At 50.5% G+C, this 22,671-nt stretch overlaps 1 protein-coding gene across 2 annotated transcripts; it reads left to right on the top strand.

The window, feature by feature from the left end:
• Nucleotides 1-2,954: 2,954 nt before the first annotated feature.
• Stat6 (signal transducer and activator of transcription 6) lies at nucleotides 2,955-22,380 on the top strand. 2 transcript variants are annotated; one of them, XM_045151933.1, is made up of 22 exons: nucleotides 2,955-3,180; nucleotides 8,153-8,289; nucleotides 8,628-8,766; nucleotides 9,211-9,294; nucleotides 9,654-9,792; nucleotides 9,904-9,956; nucleotides 10,137-10,285; nucleotides 11,473-11,604; nucleotides 11,725-11,913; nucleotides 14,391-14,478; nucleotides 14,596-14,718; nucleotides 15,936-16,028; nucleotides 16,356-16,562; nucleotides 18,346-18,440; nucleotides 18,527-18,663; nucleotides 18,996-19,142; nucleotides 19,328-19,391; nucleotides 19,494-19,598; nucleotides 19,788-19,871; nucleotides 21,271-21,336; nucleotides 21,426-21,554; nucleotides 21,630-22,380. In XM_045151933.1, the coding sequence occupies exons 2-22, from the start codon at nucleotides 8,174-8,176 to the stop codon at nucleotides 21,817-21,819; spliced, it is 2,529 nt and encodes an 842-aa protein (XP_045007868.1). In that variant the 5' UTR covers nucleotides 2,955-3,180; nucleotides 8,153-8,173; the 3' UTR covers nucleotides 21,820-22,380. The 2 variants fall into 2 exon arrangements, with proteins under 2 accessions (XP_045007868.1, XP_045007869.1); XM_045151934.1 differs by lacking the exon at nucleotides 2,955-3,180 and adding an exon at nucleotides 3,311-3,370.
• The last annotated feature ends 291 nt before the right edge of the window (nucleotides 22,381-22,671 follow it).

The raw sequence follows: 22,671 nt of genomic DNA, 5'->3' as shown, positions 1-22,671 counted from the left end.
AAAATGGGGGAGGGAATTATCATGGTTTATTATCTACAATTAAGGAATTTGCCAGTAAAAGAAGATTTCACATGCTTGGGCTTCAAGTCACTGAGAAATCAAGCTGTTGCTGAGCTGGAAGCCTCTTTCCTGTCAACTTGCTGTCATGATGTTGGAAGAGCTACATATCCTGTTGGGAGCAAAAAGTCATCAACAGTCTTAACCAGTAGTGGACCCTACAAGCTTTAGGGCTGGCCAAGCCAGGCCAAATGTACCAACTGGTGCAATGGTGGCATGTCTGTTATGGCTGAAACCAACTTCCCTGTGATTGGGCTTGAGACCCAATCCACAGGAGGGAATTCCTATTTGGTACTGAAAACTTAACAAAAAAAACCTATTGCTGAGGAGGTCATAAGCCCTAGAGGGGGAAACTACTACTGTTGTCTGGCTAAATGGATATATTATGCCCACCAAACTGCCCTCTAAATATTTATGTTCATACCCATATGTTAATGCTAGTCTTGTTTTTCAGATGGTGGTTACTACTGGAGTGACTCAAAACTTACTAATGTGCTGAGAAGTGACAATGGAGTGCTCAGCACTGAGACATCTCAATCACACCCTCTAAGGCTCAGGAACCATTGTGGAAGAGGTGGCAGAAAGAATATAAGAGCCAAAGGAAGGGAAGGAGTACTTATAATACTGTCCTCCAGACACAAAGTGGCCTTGATAGTCATGACTTCACAATGCCTGATGCTACCTACACAAAACCTGCATAGCAGGAGGAAATCAATGGTGATGTCAAAATAGAAGAGAGAATAGAGTGATAGCTTAGTGGTTATGGAGCTGCAAAATCTAAGGACCCAGATTCTATTTTCCAGTACCCACATAAGCCGGATGTACAAGGTAGTGCATGCATCTGGTGTTCGTTTGCAGTGGCTAGAGGTCCTGGCATGCCCATTTTCTTCCTCTTTCAAATAAATGAATAAAATATTTTTAAAATTTTTATTTATTTATTTGACAGGAAAGAGGGTGAGGGAGAGAATGGGTACACCAGGACCTCTGGCCACTGCAAACGAACTCCAGATGCATGCGCCACCTTGTGCATCTGACTTACATGGGTCCTGAGGAATCAAATCCTTTGGCTTTGCAGGCAAACACCTTAACCGCTAAGCCATCTCTCCAGCCCAAATAAAATATTTTTAAAAAATAGGAAGAGAGGAGAATGGAATTTCAAATGGGAAAGTGTGGGGGTGGGAAGGGAGGGAATTACCATGGGATATATTTTATAATCATGGAAAATGTTAATAAAAATTTTAAAAAAATAGGAAGAGAGACTAATTGGAAAGAAAGGATTCATCGGAGAGGAGATTTAGGAGGGGGAAAAGGCAGGGTGGTGAGAGGGGATTATGAACATGGTATATTGTTTATATTTGTGGAAGTTGTTAATAAAAAGTTAAAAAAGGAAAAGCGCCGAGTGTGATGGCACATGCCTTTAATCCCAGCACTTGGGAGGCTAGAGGTAGAAGAATCGCTGAGCTTGAGGCCAGCCTGAGACTACATAGGGAATTCCAGGTCAGCCCGGGCTAGAAACACCAAAATAACAACAACATTAAAAAAAAGAAAGAAAGAAAGAAAGCCCTTGATACTATGACTATGTGCCAGCACTGTTCTAATCCTTCACACGTATCAGCACATTTTACCCTCACAACCTTATCGACTAAGGGTCCTTGCGTGCTCCGTTTTAAAGATAAGGAAGCCGACTCTCAGGACTTGAACTCAAACAGCCCTTGTCCAGAGTTCAAGCTCTGTTTGCTGTGCCCTGCACCTTGCTCCTTCCGTCTACGGACTGGTCGATGCCACACAAGTACTCTGATGCACACAGACCGACTAACCTCCAGGGAGGAGTCAGCTCAGGCACCAGAGGGCAGCACAGGCCTAGCTATGACCCTCCAGCCCAGCCCTAAAAAAAAAAAAAAAAAAAAAAAAAAAAAAGGAAAGAGCTGGTGAGAGCAGAAAATTCCTCCAACCTGCCACTGCGAGCCTCTAGATATCATCTGTCCCTACACTCCCTGGCTACGAGGTTTGGGGGCGTACGTGCCTCTCTCTAGGTCCCTTGCTATCCTCCAACTCCTCCCCCAGCAAAAAAACAAAACCCTGCGCAGAACAATCCGCGGGTTACACGATGACTCACTCCGAAGCGGGTCCGGCAGTGTGCGCGCGCCGCCGCTGGGTGGCGCTGTGGTCGGAAGCGGTGGAGCGCCGACATGTGTGTCGTCTTGTGGCTGGGGAAGTTCTACATGTGTTTGTTTCTGGGCGTGTCTCAGTGTTTACCCCAGAAATAGATAGGACCTTTGCCAGGGCTGCGCAGCAGATTAGTATTCAAGCTTGTCCCTTGGGACTCTGCTGGCAGCCATGGGCTGGCGCTGGCTGCCTTTGAGTCTGAGCAGTGGTACCCTCCCAGGGACTCCTGGAGTCTTGCAGAATTCTGAACCGAGGGTTCCCCTCCTCCTATCAGTGACCTGCTTAAGGCGGTGCTGCCGAGGAGGGAGGTAAACCGAGGAGTTCCAGGGCCTCAAGCTCCCTGTATCTTTTCAGGGTCCTCCTCCACTGGAGGGAGCGCACAAGCCTGTGGGATTTGCTTCAGAGGCCCATAAAGTCAAGTCCCTTGGGACCCCATCCTTGGCCCTGAAAAAGTTTCTGTGGGAACCAGGCAGTTTGGGGGTGACTCACCTCTGTTTGATATTAGTTGACTTTGGAGAGAAGTGGATCACTTTTGAGGGGGCTTAAAGTATATGTGTGGGTCAGCCTCCCTCTAGCTTGGCTCCGGGGAGCCCAAGCCCAACCCTACCCACTACGTGCTTCCCCACGCAGCAAAGGAGGCACACACATTCACCCCAGTTCCTTCCTCTTCCTCCTCCAGCCCACTTTCTCTTCTCTGTGTCGTCAGAGCTCCAGGGAGGGACCTGGGTAGACCGAGAAGCCGGAAACAGCAAGCTAGGGCAGCCAGGGTTTAGAGAGGAGTAAGTGAGTGTGTGTGTGTGTGTGTGTGTGTGTGTGTATGTGTGTGTTTCTTTCTGCTGCTGGTGGTGGATCGAGTGCTAGCAAGGCCTGCCCCGCACTCGCTGGACAGAGCTACAGACCCATGGGGCCTGGCAGTGCCCGCTGAGAGAGGGAGAAGACGGCAGAGGGGGTGCCAAGGTGAGGGGATGCCTATAAGTAGGGGAGGGTGGGGGCCTCTCTTCTGACTTAAGTGTGAGGAATGGATTAGCGGGGCCTCTCGGGATCCTCCCCTGGGCGGGGCGGTGGGTTCCCCGCAAATTGTTTCTGCTGGTGCTGGTAGCTGGTGGCTCAGGGTTTTGGCAGTTTCCGACTGTCGGAGGACTCCCGGGTGGGTACCGACCTCTGCCCTCTCCTGTCTGGGCGGGTCACTCCCTCCTACCCACAGCCCACCTCCTGGGGTATGGAAAGACGAGGCGGGGGTGGGGGGGGCGAATGGGAAGGAGGGCCCAGTTCCCTCGGGGTGGGGGTAAAGGGACAGCCCCTCCCTGGAAGATTGATGCCCGAGGGCTGTGGGTCTGTCCAGCCCCAATTCTGCCGCCTGCTACAGGTTCCTGTTCAGGGTGTGGCTGGAGGGCACACGAGCCCAGCCCGGTAGACCTCATGGTGCCCCAGAAAAGGGGGACTTTCCCCCTCGGTCGGCAGCAGACGCCGAGATTTCCCGGCCCGCGGGCCGCGGGGGGTTAACCCTCCTCGTGCTGGCCCGGCCCCGCCTCCCCGCCGCTCCCCGCCCCCACCGCCACATCCACACATTAGGCAACTCCGAGCAGGGCTTTCGAGCGCGTGCCCGACGGCCAGCGGGTTCGCAGTATCAGCGCGGAGGTGATGGGCCACCCTTAGGCCCCCAAACGCGCCCAGAAGCATCTATCTGCGCCGTCGGGTGTACCCGGTGCGGGGGGGCGGGGGTCTGGGAGGGAACGCCGGCCCCGCCCCTCTCGCCGAGGCTCCTCCTCCCTCCTTCCCTCCTTCCCTCCTTCCCTCCTTCCCTCCTTCCCTCCTTCCCTCCTTCCCTTCTTCCCTTCTTCCCTCCTAAGGGAACTTACAGCAAAAGATGTGTCTGTCCAGGCCAGACCCTAGGACACAGCTTCAATATGTAGTGGGGAGGGGAGAAATGTGCCCTCCTGGTGTGTGTGGGCAGGGGGGAGGAACGAGAATGGGATCTTTTTTTTTGTTTTTAAGAGGAGAGAGAGACTGAGAATGGGCATACCAGGTCCTCTAGCCACTGCCAACGAACTCCAGACGCATGTGCCCACCATGTGCATCTGGCTTACGTGGGACCTAAGGAATTGAATCGGGGTCCTTGGGCTTTGCAGGCATGGGCCTTAACAGCTAAAGCCATCTCTCCAGCCCAAGAATGGGACTTTTAAGTCACACAACACAGGATGTGGAAGAAATAGAGTATGGCTTGGAGGTCTCCCCAGTCCTCCAGTAGGGTAGGGATTTGATCAAATGTCCCAAAATGAGCACTCTAGAGACTGGGACAAAAAGAGAAGAGAGTCCTCCCTTGGATTTGAAAACACAACGTGACTCCATAGTTCTTCACCCCAAGGAGTGGATGTTTAAGAGCAAGGGCTGATGGAGGACCCTGAGTGATAGACAGGCAAAGGCTCGGCCTGTGAGAGAAAAGAGCACGGGGCCTGAGAGAGGGGGGGCCTGAGAGAGGGGGACGAGAGAGTTTTGGGTAGGAATGTCCTGGAAAGAAGCTTCTTTTCTATCCCTGTGGAAGTCCTGAGAATGCTGAGATACTCAAAGATCAGGAGGGCTTGGGGTTCCTGGACTGAGAAAGACCCAGGGAGTTTCCAAGTCCCCTTCCCTCTTTTTTCTGGGAGAGGGACAGTATGAGAAACATGAACCAAGAGACCCCTGTAAAACCACTGGTGTGCACAGCCTTCCCTACAGCTCCTGTAGGTGGGGAGCCACCCCTCTCCCCTGCACCCCCACTGCCACCTTCCCTTGGCCTCTGACCCTCTTGCTGCCTTTCCAGGCTTCTGGTTCCTCAGTCCAAGCACTAATCCCATTGTTTCTTTGGTGTGCCTTTTTCTTCCATCTCTCTATGTTCCCTTTTTTTTCTATTCCCCTCCCCCCTCTCTCTCCCTCTCTCCCCTCTTCCTCCCCCTCCCTCTCTCTCCCTCCCTCCCTCCCTCCCCCCCCCCCTCTCTCTCTGTTGTGGGATTTGGAACTGGAAAGGATGCTAGCAGCATGCTTTAGTGGTTAATAATCCCCATGCAAAGTCAAAGACAAATTGTCACTTGTCCAGTGGCCTTAGCATGTTAGAGAACCTCTTTGAGCCTTAATTTCTTCATCTATGAAGAAAATAATTATATATGTAAAATTGCTGTGAAGAGCCATGCTTGGTGGCACATGCCTTTAATCCCAGCATTCAGGTGGCCGAAGTAGGGGGATCGCCACCCTGAGGCTACACAGTGTCAGTTCAAGGAGTAAGAGTTTGAGGCCACCCTGAGACTGCATAGTAAATTCCAGGTCAGCTTGGACTAGAGCGAGATCCTACCTCAATGCCCCCCCCGCAAAAAAATAAAACTGTTGTGAAGGGACCAGGATGTAGCTCAGTGATAAAGCCCTTGCCTAGGCTCCAGGTTCCATCCTCACCAACGCACTTGCACACGCACACACTTCCAATGAGATAATAAACTGAGTGAGGTACATCCTGTTGAGTAAGTATATAGGAAATCGTAGCTGTTATCACTCTGTCATCTCCATCATCTAGCCTAGTTGAAGTGCTGGGCATTGTACCCAGAGCCTTACAAAAGCTAGGCCAGAGCTCTACCACTGAGCTACATTCCCATCCTTGCCCTGGTCCTTTCAAATAACCTCTTGGAGCCTTAGAATTGCGAGAGCTTGTTCAAAGAACACCTTGGGGTCAAGAGGTGGGGAAAGTGAAAGGAGGTCCCGCTGCCCACTCTTGCCTTCCAAAGAGCGCCTCCAGCTTTGCCCCTATTTATACAGTAGCCTCTCCCCACCCCCTGTGCTTTTGCTTTCTATGGGTTCAGTTGCTTGCAGTAAACCAGACCCTGAAAATATTAAAGGAAGAATACCAGATAAAAGCAATTTATAGCTGGTCATGGTGGTGCATGCTTTTAATCCCAGCACTCAGGAAGCAGAGGTAGGAGGATCCCTGTGAGTCTGAATCCAGCCTGAGACTAAAGAGCAAGTTCCAGGTCAGCCTGGGTTACAGTGAGACCTTCCCTTGAAAAAAAGCAAACGTGAAAAAGAGTAATTCATGAAATTTAAACAATGTAAACTTTAAAAAAACATTTTATTTATTGGGGGGGAGAATGGATGCACCAGGAAAATTGCTGTGAGTTCAAGGCCAGCCTGGGTCTCCAAAATGGGGTCCAGGTTAGCCTAAGCTAGAGTGAGACCTTACTTTGAAAAAATTTAAAAAAAAAAAAGTTTAAAGGAACTAGAACGATAGCTTAGTCTGTAAAGAGTTTGCCTCGCAAGCATAAGGGCCTGAGTTTGGTTCCTGGTACCCACATAAAAATGCCACGTGAGCGCCGGGGAAGCAAAGCAGGGTTCCTGGGGCTTGTTTCCAGTCTAATTGGTGAGCTCCAAGACAATGAGTGACCCTGTCTCAAAAGAAGGTGGACAAGCTGGGAGTGGTGACACACACCATTGATCTCAGCACTTGAGGGAGACAGAGGTAGAAAGATTACTGTGAGTTCAAGGCCAACCTGGGACTATAGCTGAGTTCCAGGTCAGTCTGAGCTAGAGTGAGATCCTACTTTGAAAAGCAAACATGCCAGGAGTGGTGGCGCACACCTTTAATCCCAGCACTTGGGGGAGGCAGAGGCAGGAGGATCGCCATGAGTTTGAGGCCACCCTGAGACTACATAGTGCATTCCAGGTCAGCCTGGGCTAGAGTGAAACCCTACCTTTAAAAGGAAAAAAAAAAAAAACAAAAAAAAAAAACCTTAAAAAACCAAAACTAACAAACAAAAGAAAAAAACCAGGATGGAGAGATGGCTTAGCAGTTAAGCACTTGCCTGTGAAGCCTAAGGACCCCAGTTTGAGACTCGATTCCCCAGGACTCACGTTAGCCAGATAAACAAGAGGGAGCACGCATCTGGAGTTCGTTTGCAGTGGCTGGAGGCCATGGCGCGCCCATTCTGTCTCTCTCTCTCTGCCTCTTTCTCTCTCTGTCACTCTCAAATAAATAAAAATAAACAAAAATATATATTTTTTTTTTTAAAGAGAAAACCGTGGACAGTTTTCCTGAGGAATAACACCTGAGGTTGTCTTCTGGCCTTCATGTGCATATGCATTCACACATAAACATATGTGCACACACATGAATGCATTTAGTAAAAAAGTTTAGAAAGAGCAAGGATGTGACGTCCCATACCTTTAATGCCACTAGTTGGGAAAGATCACTTAAATTCAGGAGTTCAAAACCAGCCTGAGCAATATAGCAAGATCATCTAAGATAAAAAGGTTTAGAAAGTTCCCCATTTATCCATCCTTCACTTTATTTATTTATTTAGTTAGTTAAGTTTTAGATTTTCGAGGCAGGGTCTCACTCTAGCCCAGGCTGACCTGGAATTCACTATGGAGTCTCAGGGTGGCCTCGAACTCATAGCGATCCACCTATCTCTGCTGGGATTAAAGGTGTGCACCACCACGCTCGACCTTTGTGTGTTTTTTAAAAAAATATATTTAGTTGCATGTATGTGTATGCGTACTCTAAGGCCTCTTGCCACTGCAAACAGATGCCAGTTTTTACATCCGGCTTTGCATGAGTAGTGGGTGCTTGAACCCTGCCTGGAAGGCTTTGCAAGCAAGTACCTTTAACCTGGAGTCTACAACCTATGGCTTCTCTAAGGGTGTTCTTTTCCTAGTATGCTTGTCTTCTTGTAACCCCACTCCTCTGACTTCAGTTTAGCTCTTACAACCCTGATCACCCATGTATACACTGGCGATATTGCCTTGCTTCAAGCAATGCCTAAGGGAACCCATGGCTTGAGGCAGCCTAACAGTGGAATGCTAGGCTGAGACCTCTGGGAGGGCCATCTGAAAAAGAGGGCTGGATCTGCCCCCAACACTACTCCAAGTGTCTTGGGCACTTCTCAGAGTGGTCTTCCTCCTATTTTTCCAGGCACCCTCCAAACCCTAGATCATGTCTCTGTGGGGTCTGGTTTCTAAGATGTCCCCAGAAAAACTGCAACAGCTCTATGTTGACTTTCCCCAACACCTGCGGCACCTCCTGGGCGACTGGCTGGAGAACCAGCCTTGGTGAGTGCCGTGGCCCCTTGTCCTTCCTTATGTAGCTCCCCTTTCTCTCTCTCTTTAGTGTCTTCCTGCCTACAGATTTCAGAACTGGGGACCCATTAGTCCAAAGTCCCCGTTGAGCTAGGTTGTGAATGTTGACATAGATATCCTACCTCTTAGGAGGCAGAGTCAAGGAAGATGGAGGTCAGGGCTGGGGTGGAGGCACTTCCAACAGCTGTAAGGTTGGGGAGCAGGGGTCCATGGCTGGAGGCTGCAGAGCATGCAGCTGGAGAAGAAGGGAAGGAACCACTGAGCTCTTGGAAGCCCTGGCACGAGACAGTTTCATCCTGATGTTCCCACAGGGAATTCCTGGGTGGCTCTGATGCCTTCTGCTGCAACATGGCTAGCACCCTGCTTGCAGCCACTGTGCAGCATCTGCAGGCCTCGGCAGGAGAGCAGGGGAAGGGAAGCACCATCTTGCAGCACATCAGCACCCTGGAGGTGAGGCAGGAGGGGACAAGAAAAGGTTGGGCTGGGGTGGAAGTAGAGCTGGGGTGAGCACTGGACACTGGAAGTAAATGGTTGGATGGCAGAGGGTGTTGAAAGCAAAACAGTATTCCTATGGTGAGCTGCTAGCTAGTGTGGAAACTGGACTTTTAAAATATGCAAATGTGCCGGGCATGGTGGCGCATGCCTTTAATCCCAGCACTCGGGAGGCAGAGGTAGGAGGACCACTGTGAGTTCAAGGCCATCCTGAGACTCCATAGTGAATTCCAGGTCAGCCTGGACCAGAGCAAAACCCCACTTTGAAAAACAAAACAAAACACAAACCTTCAGAGTCTATAGTTGTACTCTCGTTCAGTGTATGTGTGAAGGGGAGCCTGGGAGCCGGAGGGGGACATGGGTGAGAACCAGGGTCACTGCTGATCACCTTCATGTCCATAGAGCATATACCAGAGGGACCCCTTGAAGCTGGTGGCAACTGTCAGACAAATACTTCAAGGGGAGAAGAAAGCTATTATGGAACAGGTATTGTGATACCCTGCTTGCTATCCTAACTCAACTTTCTGGGTGTTAGCCTGAGCCATGAAAAACTAGAAAGAATTTGAATCTTGGGGAAAACTTAGCCGTCTAGGTTATGGATGACTAAAGGAAGTTTGTGGGGTCAGAATGAATCCCAAGGCAAATTCAGGGAGGCTTTGGACAGAACGAACTGGCAAGGAACTGGTTCTGTTGGGGTGAAAGGTTTTATCCCCAAGGGGATCCAAGAAGGCCTGGAAGAATTATCAAAGGGGAGAAGGGGAGCCTTTTCCGCAGAGCATAGTGGAAGCAGGTATACAAGAATGTGCAGTGTGCCTCACATTCCGGTGCCTGTCCCTCCTGTGCAGTTCCGACACCTGCCAATGCCCTTCCATTGGAAGCAGGAAGAGCTGAAATTTAAAACAGCCCTTCAGAGACTACAACACCATGTAGGGGAGATCCGACTTCTCCGAGAAACCCTGCAACAGGGGACTAAGGCTGGTCAAGGTGGGCGCTGGCACCTGAACTCCAGAGGGTGTGGGAGTGATCCCTCTTGGGCGTTAGCCTTGGCTGAACCTCCATTCTCTTTGCACCCTTGATTTCTGTCGTCATCCTCAGTGTCTCTGCACAGCTTGATAGACACTCCTGCCAACGGAACCGGTCCGCATGAGGTGAGTAATGGACCGAGAGGTGGAGGCTTAACTCCAGGTGCAGCTAGAAGGATGGAGGGGACACAGGAAGACACAGACTAAGTTGGGGGAAAGAAGTGACAGGGAGGTGAGAGATCTGTCCCTAGGGGCTGAGGGAGGAAGCAATGTGTGGCCCTGGCTCAGGCCCCTTCCTGCCCTCAGGCGCTGGCCACAGTGCTGCAAGACACTGTTGGGGAGCTGGAGGCAGCCCGGGTTCTGGTGCTAAAGAGAATCCAGATTTGGAAACGGCAGCAGCAGCTGGCAGGGAATGGAGCGCCCTTTGAGGAGAGCCTGGCAGCACTGCAGGAAAGGTTAGAGCGGGGCTGATGGGAAAGGGGAGCGTGCTGGAGGGTGGCTGCTGTCGCTGCTGGAGAATACACAGTGCGGGAGCAAGGGCAGAGACGCAGAGCGGCCAGTCCCCGCAGGGCTGAGCACAGCTGTTAGGTTGCATCCTCTCCGAGCATCAGTGGAGCCTCATCCGACCCGAGTGTCTCTCTTTAAGCCTGTGCCCAGAGGATGACGATGGGCCTTTATCCTTCTCTCTTTCTCTTTTTCCTTCCTTCTTTTCTTTCTTCCTTCCTTCCTTTCTTTTTCTTTTCTTTTCTTTTCTTTTCTTTTCTTTTCTTTTCTTTTCTTTTCTTTTCTTTTCTTTTCTTTTCTTTTCTTTTCTTTTCTTTTCTTTCCTTCCTTCCTTCCTTCCTTCCTTCCTTCCTTCCTTCCCTTCCTTCCTTCCTTCCTTCCTTCCTTCCTTCCCTTCCCTTCCCTTCCCCTTCCTTCCTTCCTTCCTTCCTTCCTTCCTTCCTTCCTTCCTTCCTTCTTTCTTTCTTTCTTTCTTTCTTTCTTTCTTTCTTTCTTTCTTTTTTTTGGTATTTCAAGATAGGGTTTCACCTTCAGGCTGACCTGAAATTTACTATGTAGTGTCAGGGTGGCCTCGAACTCACTGTGATCATCCTAACTCAGTCTCCAGAATGCTGGAATTCAAGGTGTGTGCCACCACGCCTGGCTTCTTCCTTCCTTCCTTCCTTTCTTTATTTATTCTTCCTATTTTTCTTTTGAGACTCATTCTGTATCCTAGGATATCTTAGAACTAAGTGACCCAGCTAGCCATGGACTCACTGCCTTCCTCCTGCCTCGGTCCCCCAAGTTCTAGATTTATAGGCATGAGCCATCTACTCCTGGCCTAGGAATCCTTTCTTCCACTTGGTCTGTTGGGTGATGGCACCTACCTTCCACTATCTCAGCCCTGACAGCTGCCCTGGGCACCAGAACCCTGGGAAGAGGCAGCTGGATTGCGACAGGGACTCTAGTGGGTATGGGTGCCTCCCAGCCAAGAAGCAAAGCTGGTCTCAGAACCCCTCCAGCCCAGGTGCCTTGTACCCACATCTACTGCCCTCCCCATTTCTGCCCGCACACTGACCAGCCTTCTACCTGGGTTTGGTGAAAGGAATCTTGGCTACAGAAGATACCCTGTCCCCCCTGACTACTGTTTTGGTCCCAGGTGTGAAAGCCTGGTAGACATTTATTCCCAGCTCCAGCAGGAAGTAGGGGCAGCTGGTGGGGAGCTTGAGCCCAAGACCCGGGCATCACTGATCAGTCGGCTGGATGAAGTCCTCCGAAGTCTTGTGACCAGGTATGTCTCATGAGCCACAGCCTGGCTGGGAGCGGACTTCAGAGAAAGAATGGATTAGAGATATAAGAACCTGGAGGGATCCTGGCCCTAACTTCTCTGCGTCCTCCTCACTCCCCTCAGCTCCTTCCTGGTAGAGAAGCAGCCCCCCCAGGTTCTGAAGACTCAGACGAAGTTCCAGGCTGGAGTTCGATTCCTGCTAGGCTTGAGGTTCCTAGGAGCTTCAGCCAAGCCTCCTCTGGTCAGGGCTGATGTGGTGACTGAGAAGCAAGCCAGAGAGCTAAGCCTGCCCCAGGGGCCCGGTGCTGGAACGTAAGTGACTCTTGTCGCAGGTCTGGAGAAGGCTTAGTAGGGCGATGGAGACAGGAGGAGCTTGGGTGCTGGCAAAGACAGAAGCATGGGGAAGGAAGCCTTTGGAGTGGGGAGATGCTGAATGGTCAAGAGAGAGGACGGGGAGAGACCCATTTGTAGAGAGGAAACTATCAGGATTTGGACAAGACGGGGATTTCCTCTCAGAAGAACCCAAGCAGGGGCCGGGGTGTGGCTCACAGGTAGAGCATGTGCTCATTACACCTGAGGCCCTGGGTTTGATACTAGCACATGTACACACAAAGAGAGAGAAGAGGGGGTGAGGCTGGAGAGATAGCACAGGGGTTAAAAACACTTACTTTCTGGGCAAGCATGAGGGCTTGAAATGGCCTGAAAAACTGCTCAAGCTCCATCTCCAGGACCCACACACATTTGTAACCCCAGTCTTGTAGGGAGCAGAGACCTGAGGAAAAGGCAAGCTCAGGGATCAGTAAGAACAATGATAGAGTGGGACACTCGAGGTTCCTCTCCAGCCGCTCCAGGCTAACACACTCAGAGCAGGAAAGAGAGTGGGTCATGGTGGCCCACACCTTTAATCCCAGCATTTAGGAGAGGCAGAAGTAGAAGGACTGCTGTGAGTTCAAGGCCGCCCAGACACTGCATAGTGAATTCCGGGTCAGCCTGAGCTAGAGTGAAACCCTACCTCCAAAAGCAAAAACAAAACAGGAGAGAGAGAGAGAACAAAAGAAGAGAAAGTGAAAGAAAGAATTTAAGAAAGCAAGCTAGCTGGGGAGATGGCTCAACAGATATGACGAACAATTTGTGGCGACTGAGGAGATGGCTCCATGGTTAAATGTGCTTCCTTGCAAAGCCTCAAGGCCTGGGTTTGATTCCCCAGTGCCCACATAAAGTCAGATGCACAAAGTGGTACATGAATTTGGAAATCGTTTGTAGTTGCCGGAGGCCCTAATGCACCCATACTTTCCCTCTCTCTCTCTTAAATAAATAAAAAATAAAGGCTGGGTGCGGCCTTTAGTCCCAGCACTTGGGAGGTAGAGGCAGGAGGATCACCTTGAGTTCAAGGCTACCCTGAGACTACATAGTGAATTCTAGGTCAGCCTGGACTATAGTGAGACCCTACCTCGAAAAACCAAAATAAATAAATAAATGAATAAAAATAATAAATAAGTAAATAAAAAGAACAAGGGGGCTGGAAAGATGGCTTAGAGGTTAAGGTATTTGCCTGTGAAGCCTAAGGACCCAGGTTTGAGTCCCAGTACTCTCATAAGCCAGATGCACAAGGTGGTGCATCTGGAGTTCCCTTGCAAGCGGCTGGAGGCCTTGGCAAGCACATTCTGTCTATCTCTCTGTCCCTCTTCTATTTCCCACTGCTTGTAAATAAATAAGTAAATAAAAATATTTTTAAAGAAAGAACAAGAAACCTGGGCATAGTGGTGCACACCTTTAATCCCAGCACTTGGGAGGCAGAGGTAGGAGGATCACCATGAGTTCAGGGCTACCTTGAGACTACATGGTGACTTTCAGGTCAGCCTGGGCTAGAGTGAACAAAAAATAAAAAGAACAAGAACAAGAGCTGGAGAGGTAGCTTAGCAGTTAAGGTGCTTGCTTGCGAAGCCTAAGGATCCATGTTCTACTCCCCATAAGCCAGATTCCACGTAAGCCAGAGGCACAAGGTGGCACGTATGCAAAGTTATGCATGCGCACAAGGTAGCGCATGAGTCAGGAGTTCAATTGCAGTGGCTAGAGATCCTGGTGCACCAATTTTCTTGCTTTCTCTCATAAGAAAATTTAAAAAAAATGCAAAGAAGAAAGGAAGGAAGGAAAGAAGAAAGGAAGGAAGGAAAGACAAGCCAGGTATGGTGGCACATGCCTTTAATCCCAGCATTGGAGAGGCAGAGGTAGGAGAATCACCATGAGTTCCAGGCCAGCCTAGGCTAGATTGAGACCCTACCTTGAAAAAATTGCAAAGTAAAGCAAACAACAACAACAAAAAATACCCAGAGTGCTTGCTGTGCAAACATGAGGACCTGAGTTTGATCCCCAGCACCCACATAAGAAGCTGGGCATGGTCGTGCCTGCCTGTAACCCAAGGGCTGAGGGAGCTGGAGACAGAAGGATCTACAGGAGCTCCCTGGTCAGCCTAAATGAAAGACAGGAGCTCCAGACTCAGGGAGAGACTGTGTGCTAGGGAAGTAAGTAGAAGAGTGATAGAAGAAAATCCCACGTCTTCCTTTGTACTTATACACAGGGGGCATGCACATCTGTACACACATGTGCATAAACCACACACACACACACACACACACACACACACTTAAAAATGAAAGGAAGGGGAAGAAAAGAAGAAACGAAACTCAGGTAGGGCCTTGGAGATGCAAGGCCGGTGACTGCCCATTCCCCATGGATCCTCACCACAGCTGGCCCAGCCAGAGGAGCTCATTCCTTCCGACCCCTTGCAGGGAGAGCACTGGTGAGATCATGAACAACACGGTGTCTCTGGAGAACAGCATCCCTGGGAACTGCTGCTCGGCCCTGTTCAAGAACCTGGTGAGGGGCTGCAGGGTGCTGGGTGGGAGAGGAGGCTGCCTTTCTCATGCTGTGTGACTCCCCTCGGGGTGGGGCTTCCACCCTGACCCTTCATCTCCCTCACCCTCACCCTGGCAGCTCCTGAAGAAAATCAAACGCTGTGAGCGGAAGGGCACCGAGTCTGTCACCGAAGAGAAGTGTGCTGTGCTCTTCTCCACAAGCTTCCTGCTCGGCCCCAACAAGCTTCCCATCCAGCTCCAGGTGAACTCTGACCCCAGCCTCATCATGGTCCAGGACCCTTTGTCTTCCTCCATGCCACACACTGGGACTCTGGATCCCCCCTGCTGACTGACTTATAACCCAGGGATCTGGGGGCCAGGGGAAAGGGGAGGAGCAAGACCAGAAGGACACATCCAAGCATACACTATTATGTGTACGGCAACTCAGTTTTTTGGTTTTGCTTTTTGGTCATGTTTTCTATGGGGTTTCATTATGTAGTCCAAGTTTTTTTTTTTCCCCCAAAGTTGGGTCTCACGCTAGCTCAGGCTGACCTGGAATTCACTATGTAGTCTCAGGGTGGCCTTGAAACGTCAGGGATCCTCCTACCTCAGTCCCCCCGCCCCTCAGTGCGGGGATTAAAGGCGTGTGTCACCACGCCCAGCATTTTTTTTTTTTTCTTTGAGACAAGGTCTTACTCTATTACTCTGTAGCCCTGGCAGGCATCAAACTCTAGAGATTCTCTTGCCCTCAGCCTCCTGAATGCTGGGATTACAGTCCTGAGTCACCATGCCTGACTAACTCCTGTCAAATACTATCTGTACATAGAGACTGTTTTAAGTCACGTACGTGCGCATGCGCGCGCGCGCGCGCGCGCACACACACACACACACACACACACACAGACTTATACACAAACATCAAGAACTTTTTATAGCCAGACAAGGTGGCACACACCTTTAGATCCAGCATTTGGAAGACTAAGGTAAGAAGATCGCTGTGAATTAAAGGCCAGCATGGGGCTACAGGGTGAGTTCCAGGTCAGCTTGGGCTGGAGTGAAATCCTTGGGGTGGGGGTGGGAGGGAGAGAACAAGAGAACTTTTTATAGTTGATAGACCAGGGCATTGTTTTAAGTGATATACAAACACACATTTGGTTTCCAGGATAACATAATAAGGAAGGTACTAGCCTCATTTTACAGATAAAGACACTGGGATACAGTTTCAGTAATTTGCCCAGGTCACATAGCTACCAGGTGTTGGGACTGTTATTTGCGAGCTGGAAGTCCAGCTGCATAGCATTGACTCAAAGCCCCTTCTCTACAGTGAAGCATTCACTGAGCTCCAGAAAGGGCTTAGTGCCATGCTATCAGCCTTTAACTCTGTCATGTGAGTCTGTGACTTGCCTGCATGCTCAAAGCAGCGGCTCCCCAGGACATGTTAAGATCCACTAAGGAGAAACTCCCCTCCTCACCCCTCAGGCCCTGTCTTTGCCTTTGGTGGTCATCGTCCATGGAAACCAGGACAACAACGCCAAAGCCACCATCCTGTGGGACAATGCTTTCTCTGAGATGGTGAGGAAAGACCCGAAGTGTGGAGGAGGGACAGGGTGGCTTCTAGCAAGGGGCTGTGCCAGTTAGTGGGTGGCAGACACGTTCAAATGCTGTCATTTTTAACTCATTGTGGGCCTGCTTTTAGGCTTCTGACGTCTTTTCATGCCATTCCTAACAACTGTCATGCTGTGGTACCAGAAACCACTACTAAAAAACACTGTGTTTGTGAGCCAGCTTAGAGGACGATGGCAAGAGAGGCAGGTCAGGGAGGTAAGGAGGATGAAGGCCACCAGAGAGACTGGCTACATAACCCATGATACTCTCTCCCTTCCTCCTCCTCTGCCCCAGGACCGGGTTCCCTTTGTGGTCGCTGAGCGAGTGCCCTGGGAGAAGATGTGTGAAACTCTGAACCTCAAGTTCATGGCTGAGGTGGGGACCAACCGGGGACTCCTACCAGAGCACTTTCTATTCCTGGCCCAGAAGATCTTCAATGACAACAGTCTTAGCATGGAGGCCTTCCAGCACCGCTTTGTGTCTTGGTCACAGTTCAACAAGGTCATTCCCGTACTCTTTGGACTTCCTGCCTCAAGATCTTCTCTCCCTTTGGGCCACTCAAGGCCTCCCTAGCCTCTGCCCAGGGACAAACTGTCAGGATCTTTACACTGTCATGCCCCAGCAGGGAAAGCCCTCCACCCTGAGGACCATCTCAGCATTGCACTTTCTGGCATGCCTGGGGTTCTGATGTGGGGCTGTCTGTCCTTCCTCTTTACCAATGACTTGCACGATTCACACATATTGTGTGCAGACAGGGCTTTGATTAAAAAAATGATTTTCACCCATTAGAAAAATAGCTCCTATTGCAAACTGTGGCTGAAATCCCAAGAGCCATGTAAGATAATACTGCTTCAATGTGATCACTGTTTGTCAAATGCCAGGCAGTGTTTCACACTTCTTGCGTGTTATTTCACAAAATTCCCCTGACATCTCTTTCTGGTAGGTTCTTGCTTTTCTTTCCGTTAAGACAATGCAGAGTACTAACCACCACGCAATCACAGCATCTGTATTATACAAATATGGAGCCTTTGCTTAGAGAGGTTCCATAGACAGTCCAAGGTCCCAGAGCAGGTGAGTGGAACGGCTGGGATGGAATCCTAGGTTTGTTCCTTCCTTCCTTCCTTCCTTTCTTTTTTTTTCAAAGTAGGGTTTCACTCTAGCCCAGGCTGACCTGGAATTCACTATGTAGTCTCAGGGTGGCCTCAAACTCATGTTGACCCTCCTACCTCTGCCTCCGGAGCGCTGAGATTAGAGGCGCGCGCCACCACGCCCGGCCTAGATTTCTTTTTCTTTTAAGACAAGGTCTTTTCACGTAGCCCAGGCTGGCTTTGAACTTAATATCCCACTATATTAGCCAAGGCTGGCCATGAACTTAAGTCCTCCACCTCCGTTCCCTGAGTGCAATGTTACAGCCACCATGCCCGCCTGGTTGGAGCTCTGTGTTTCTGACTCTTTCTTTTAGCTACTGTATTTTACTGCCTCCAAAATGGGGTGGCTCGGGACTGGATCACTTACAAGAACAGGGAAAAAAAGGTGATCTCATACCTTGCTTGACACCCAACTGAGTGAACACAGCCATGTACTGCCTTCTGTTAAATACAACAAGAGAAGCCACGTGACCAGAGGATGTGTTAACAAAGGAAACAGGACAGTGACAGCCAGCAGCCACCTTCTTCTGTGATGTACTGCTGCCAGGCCTCATCTGGGACCAGGTTTAGCCCAGTGATTATGGGGGACTCCCATGCCAGACTTCCTGGGCTTAAATTCGGGCTCTGCCTTGCACCAGCCATGTGGACCTGAAGAAGTTATTTGACCTGTCTGAACTTCTTCTTCTTCTTCTTTTTGTTTGTTTGTGTGTTTTCAAGGTAGGGTCTCACTCTAGCCCAGGCTGACCTGGAACTCATTCTGTAGTCCCAGGCTGGCCTCGAACTCACAATGATCCTCCTACCTCTGCCTCCCAAGTGCTGGGATTAAAGGTGTGTGCTATTGCGTCTGCCTAGGCTTCTATTTCATCCTCTGTACGATAGGATTGTTATAGTACTTCCTAGGATTGTTCTAGTACTTCCTTGAATACCTGTAAAGATCAAGTAACATAAAAATGCCTAGAGTAGTGTTCAACATGTGGTCATTGTGAATGTGGGCTGTTGTCATTGATGAGTTCAGGTCCAGTTTGGTCCTTAGCCTTTGACATTCTGCGTGGAGACTCATAACCATGCACCTGCTTCCTAAGCAGACTGCAGTTTGGGTCCGCTCCTACTCACCTGTGTTCTCCTCCACCCCTTAGGAGATCCTGTTGGGCCGTGGCTTCACCTTTTGGCAATGGTTTGATGGCGTCCTAGACCTCACCAAACGCTGTCTCCGCAGCTACTGGTCAGACCAGTGAGTCCTTGCCTCAACAGGCTGTCCCTGTGGCTCCCTTTCCACACCCAGAGACCACACCCAGTCCTCTCCTTCTTCTTGACCAGGCTGATCATTGGCTTCATTAGCAAACAGTACGTCACCAGTCTTCTCCTCAATGAACCAGATGGGACCTTCCTCCTCCGCTTTAGTGACTCGGAAATCGGGGGCATCACTATTGCCCATGTCATCCGGGGTCAGGATGGTGAGATCACCAAGAAAACCCCTAGCTTCTGCATCTGTGCTGTCTGAGGTTTCTTATGAGTAGGAATTATCCTTGGCATTCATGATATATCCACCCGATTTCAGCAAGTTCTTCCTTAAGTCCAACTGCCCTTCCTTCTCTTATGGTCCAAACTTGCATTTCTCACTGGGGACTCATGGCAGTGGAAACCAGTGGGTCTCTCTCCTGCACAACACCCCCCCCCCCACTACTTCTGCTCTCCCCTGTGCTGGTGGATTGGCAGTGAGTCCTGTGGTGGGAGCTGGAGAAGGGAGAGTGGACAGAGGAGACCTAGGGTGTCATTCTTCTCACAGGCTCTTCACAGATAGAGAATATTCAGCCATTCTCTGCCAAAGATCTGTCCATTCGCTCACTGGGGGACCGAATTCGGGATCTTGCTCAGCTCAAAAACCTGTACCCCAAGAAACCCAAGGATGAGGCCTTCCGGAGCCATTACAAGCGTGAGCTGGCAGCTCTGATTGCTTCCTGTCACCTACTACCCCCCCTCCCCCCGCTCACTGCCTGTTGTGTGTCATCCCCAACTTCTCATTTTTGTAGCCCCACTTCTACCTGCCTATCAGCCTCCCCACTTCCCACCTTCCTAATACCGGAGCACTCCATGGCTCTCCTTTCCTTCCTACTGCAGCTGAACAGATGGGGAAAGATGGGAGGGGTTATGTCCCAGCTATCATCAAGATGACAGTGGAAAGGTGAGTATGGTGGTGTGGATTGTAGGTGGAACTTGAGGGCTCAACCTACATGCAAGAAAGAGTGGCTTTAGTCAGTCACATGTACCTCCCTCTCTCCCCTAGGGACCAGCCCCTTCCCACTCCAGAGCCTAAGATGCCTGCCATGGTGCCCTCTTATGATCTTGGAATGGCTCCTGATCCCTCCATGCAGCTCAGCTCAGATATGGTGTAAGGAGCTTGAGAGTCAGGAAGGGGAGTGATTTGTGCAGACAAGCTTCATCATGGGCAGCCGGCCAGGAGAACTGGCATTGCAGGCTGAAGCAGGGAATTTTCCTTCCCATGAAAGGGGGATTCCTTCTCTCAGGCAGGGTGTGGGTGTTCAGGGCAGGCATCAGAGGACCTACATTCTTTCCCCAGGTACCTGCCACAGTCCCACTCCATCCCCTCATATCAAGGCCTCCCTCTAGAAGAATCCATCAGTGTGCCGCCAGCCTTCCAGGAGTAAGTCACGGCCTTTGGAAGGTGGGGTGGAACAGCATCCCGCAGCAGCCTGCTGTTTGCTGGGGAAGGGGAGGCTGCTGTGGGAAGGGCAGCAGCTGACCTCCATCCTGTACACACTCAAGGGATGGGACAGGGCTGCATAAGATCCATATTGCCAGGGTTTGAGTTCCAGCTCTGTCATTTAACTCTGGGCAGGTTACTTAACCTCCAGTGCGTCATCTGTAAGGCAGGGGATAATGATAATAACTATTGCCACTCAGGATTAGTATGAAGGTTAAATGAATTCATAACATGTGTAGAGCTTAGCAAAGTGCCTGGCTCACAACAAGCCGTTAGTAGTTTTGTTCTTGCCTGTGAAATCTACTTATTTATTTACTATTTATTGATTATCACAATGCTGGGGATTGAACCAAGGGCTTCACACATGATAATCTTATGTTCCACCACAGAGCTGCACCCCAGATGCTGTTCCCCCCGCATCCCGCAGGTAGGGTCTTACTGTAGCCCAGGCTGACCTGGAATTCACTATGTAGTCTTAGGGTGGCCTCAAACTCATGGCGATCCTCTTACCTCTGCCTCCCGATTGCAGGGATCAAAGGCGTGCGCCACTGTGCCCAGTTTGCTGTATTTTTATTCATTCATATGGTTTAGCCTTGAAATGGCCTAGCTGTTTTTTCATCTCCCAAGGTGCTTGCTATTCTTCTTAGGCAAAACCTATCTATTCTCCCAGGAGTTGATGTGGGGATGGGGCCTGAGAATCACTGAGGTTCAGAGTCTAATCAAACACTAGAAGTTGGCTAACTCAAGGGCTGAAAAGATGGCTTAGCAGTTAAGATGCTTGCCTGTGAAGGCTAAGGACCCGTATTTGATTCCTCAGAACCCATGTAAGCCAGATACACAGGTGGCGTATTGCATATAGTTTGTTTGCAGTGGCTGGAAGCCCTGGGGTGCCCAATCTCTTTCTGCCTCTTTCTTTCAAATAAATAAATTTTAAAAAAGAGAGAGAGAGAGAGAGATTGGCTAATTCAAGCTGAGTGTGGTGGCACACACCTTGAGTCCCAGCACTCAAGAGGCTGAGGTAGGAGGGTCGCTATGAGTTCAAGGCCAGCCTGGGGCTAAAGAGTGAGTTCCAGGTTAACCTAGGCTAGCATGAGACCCTGTCTCAAAAAATCAAAAATGGAAAAAGAAAGTGGCTTGTTTCCTTCACTCCCATTTTACGGGGGGTGGGGGGGTGAACTTAGAGAACAGAAATGGCTTGTGCAGGGCTGTGCCATTGAGCGAGCAGCTGTCAGGATCCGGCCTCATGGCTCGTCTTCTAGCTTGATGTCAAGTCTTGACTTTCTCATACCCTCCCTGTGCACACCCCCCTTCCTGACTGCCGCCTTCCTCCTGCTTCCAGGCCTCACATGCAGATGCCCCCTACCCTGAGCCAGATGAGCCTGCCCTTTGACCAGCCTCACCCCCAGTGAGTGACGAAGCCTCTCCTTACCCATGCTCCCCGTTTTTTCCTTGTCTTCCTCTACCCCCCTCATTCCCTTCTCTGGTCCCTGGCAGGGGCCTACGGCCGTGTCAGCCTCCGGAGCATACCGTGTCCAGCCCTGAAGGCTTGCTCTGCTCAGATGTGCCCATGACAGAAGACAGCTGCCTGACTCAACAAGTGGGAGGGTTCCCCCAGGGCACCTGGTGAGTGGTAGCTGGGTGGGGGGGGGTGGAGGTTGGCACTGTGCCTACTCCTCTAATTCCATCTTCTCCTTGCAGGGTTGGTGAAGACATGTTCCCTCCCCTGATGCCTCCCACTGAACAAGACCTCACTAAGCTTCTCCTGGAGGGCCAAGGGGAAGCAGGCGGAGGGTCCTTAGGAGCTCAGCCTGTCCTGCAGCCCTCCCCCTATGGGCAGTCTGGGATCTCGATTTCTCACCTGGACCTAAGGACCAACCCCAGTTGGTGATCCCAGCTGGAGGAGCCCAGCGACAGCCCCTGCGCTGTCTCCCTGGACCTGCCCTGACACTTGCCTACGCAGGTGCCTCACAGTCCCACTGCTCCTTGAGCAGGAGGAATTTGCCAGAACGCACCTGCACCATGTGGAGAACCATCCCACCCTTTCCTTCCTACAATATGCCAGTCTACCCTCTTCCAGCACTGAGGGAAGTGCAGGCTGCAAAGTGAGTTTTGTCCCAGCATGCCTGCACCGCAGAACACACACACATCTCAGCTAGAACCGGGACCACCTGAGCAGAGGGGGCTGGGCAGGAGCACAGGTTAGGGCACTGGGGCTCTCTCTGCTCACCCAGGATCAGGGCGTGAGACAGATACAGAAACACACACACACACAAATTGGCACGAGGCCAGAGATAGAGGAACAGGCCCAAATCCCAGAATTGGGGACACAAAGAAGTGGTTTAGGAGATCCTGGGAGGGAGGACAGGAAGGATCTAGACACATGGTTGTTGGTATGGACTTTGCCTACATTAAAAAAAAACCAGAATCTCTCAAAGCTCCAAATTCTTGAGAAACGGGTGTTTTAGGTACAGGGAAGAGATTGCACATTATAACAACCTAGCTTCATGTGTAGCTGAGACATGTTAACCCGTGTCACACGTTCACTGTATGGCCACATCCATGTATTTCTGCTTTTGCCTGTGCACCAACACATATTTGAAAGGCTGAGACACTGCGGAAGACACTCGTGTGTGTTGGTCCGATAGGCTACCTGCTGCCACTTTTGAATGTGACTGTGGGTCTACGTTCCCGTGAAGTGTATATGCAGCTATAGCCAGGGTGCCGACTCCTGCCCAGAGCT

The sequence above is a fragment of the Jaculus jaculus genome, chromosome 6 (assembly GCF_020740685.1).
Source record: "Jaculus jaculus isolate mJacJac1 chromosome 6, mJacJac1.mat.Y.cur, whole genome shotgun sequence".
Classification (NCBI taxonomy): Eukaryota; Metazoa; Chordata; class Mammalia; order Rodentia; family Dipodidae; genus Jaculus; species Jaculus jaculus.
Note: the sequence above shows the minus strand (reverse complement) of the source record. Positions and strands in the feature narration are given on the sequence as shown.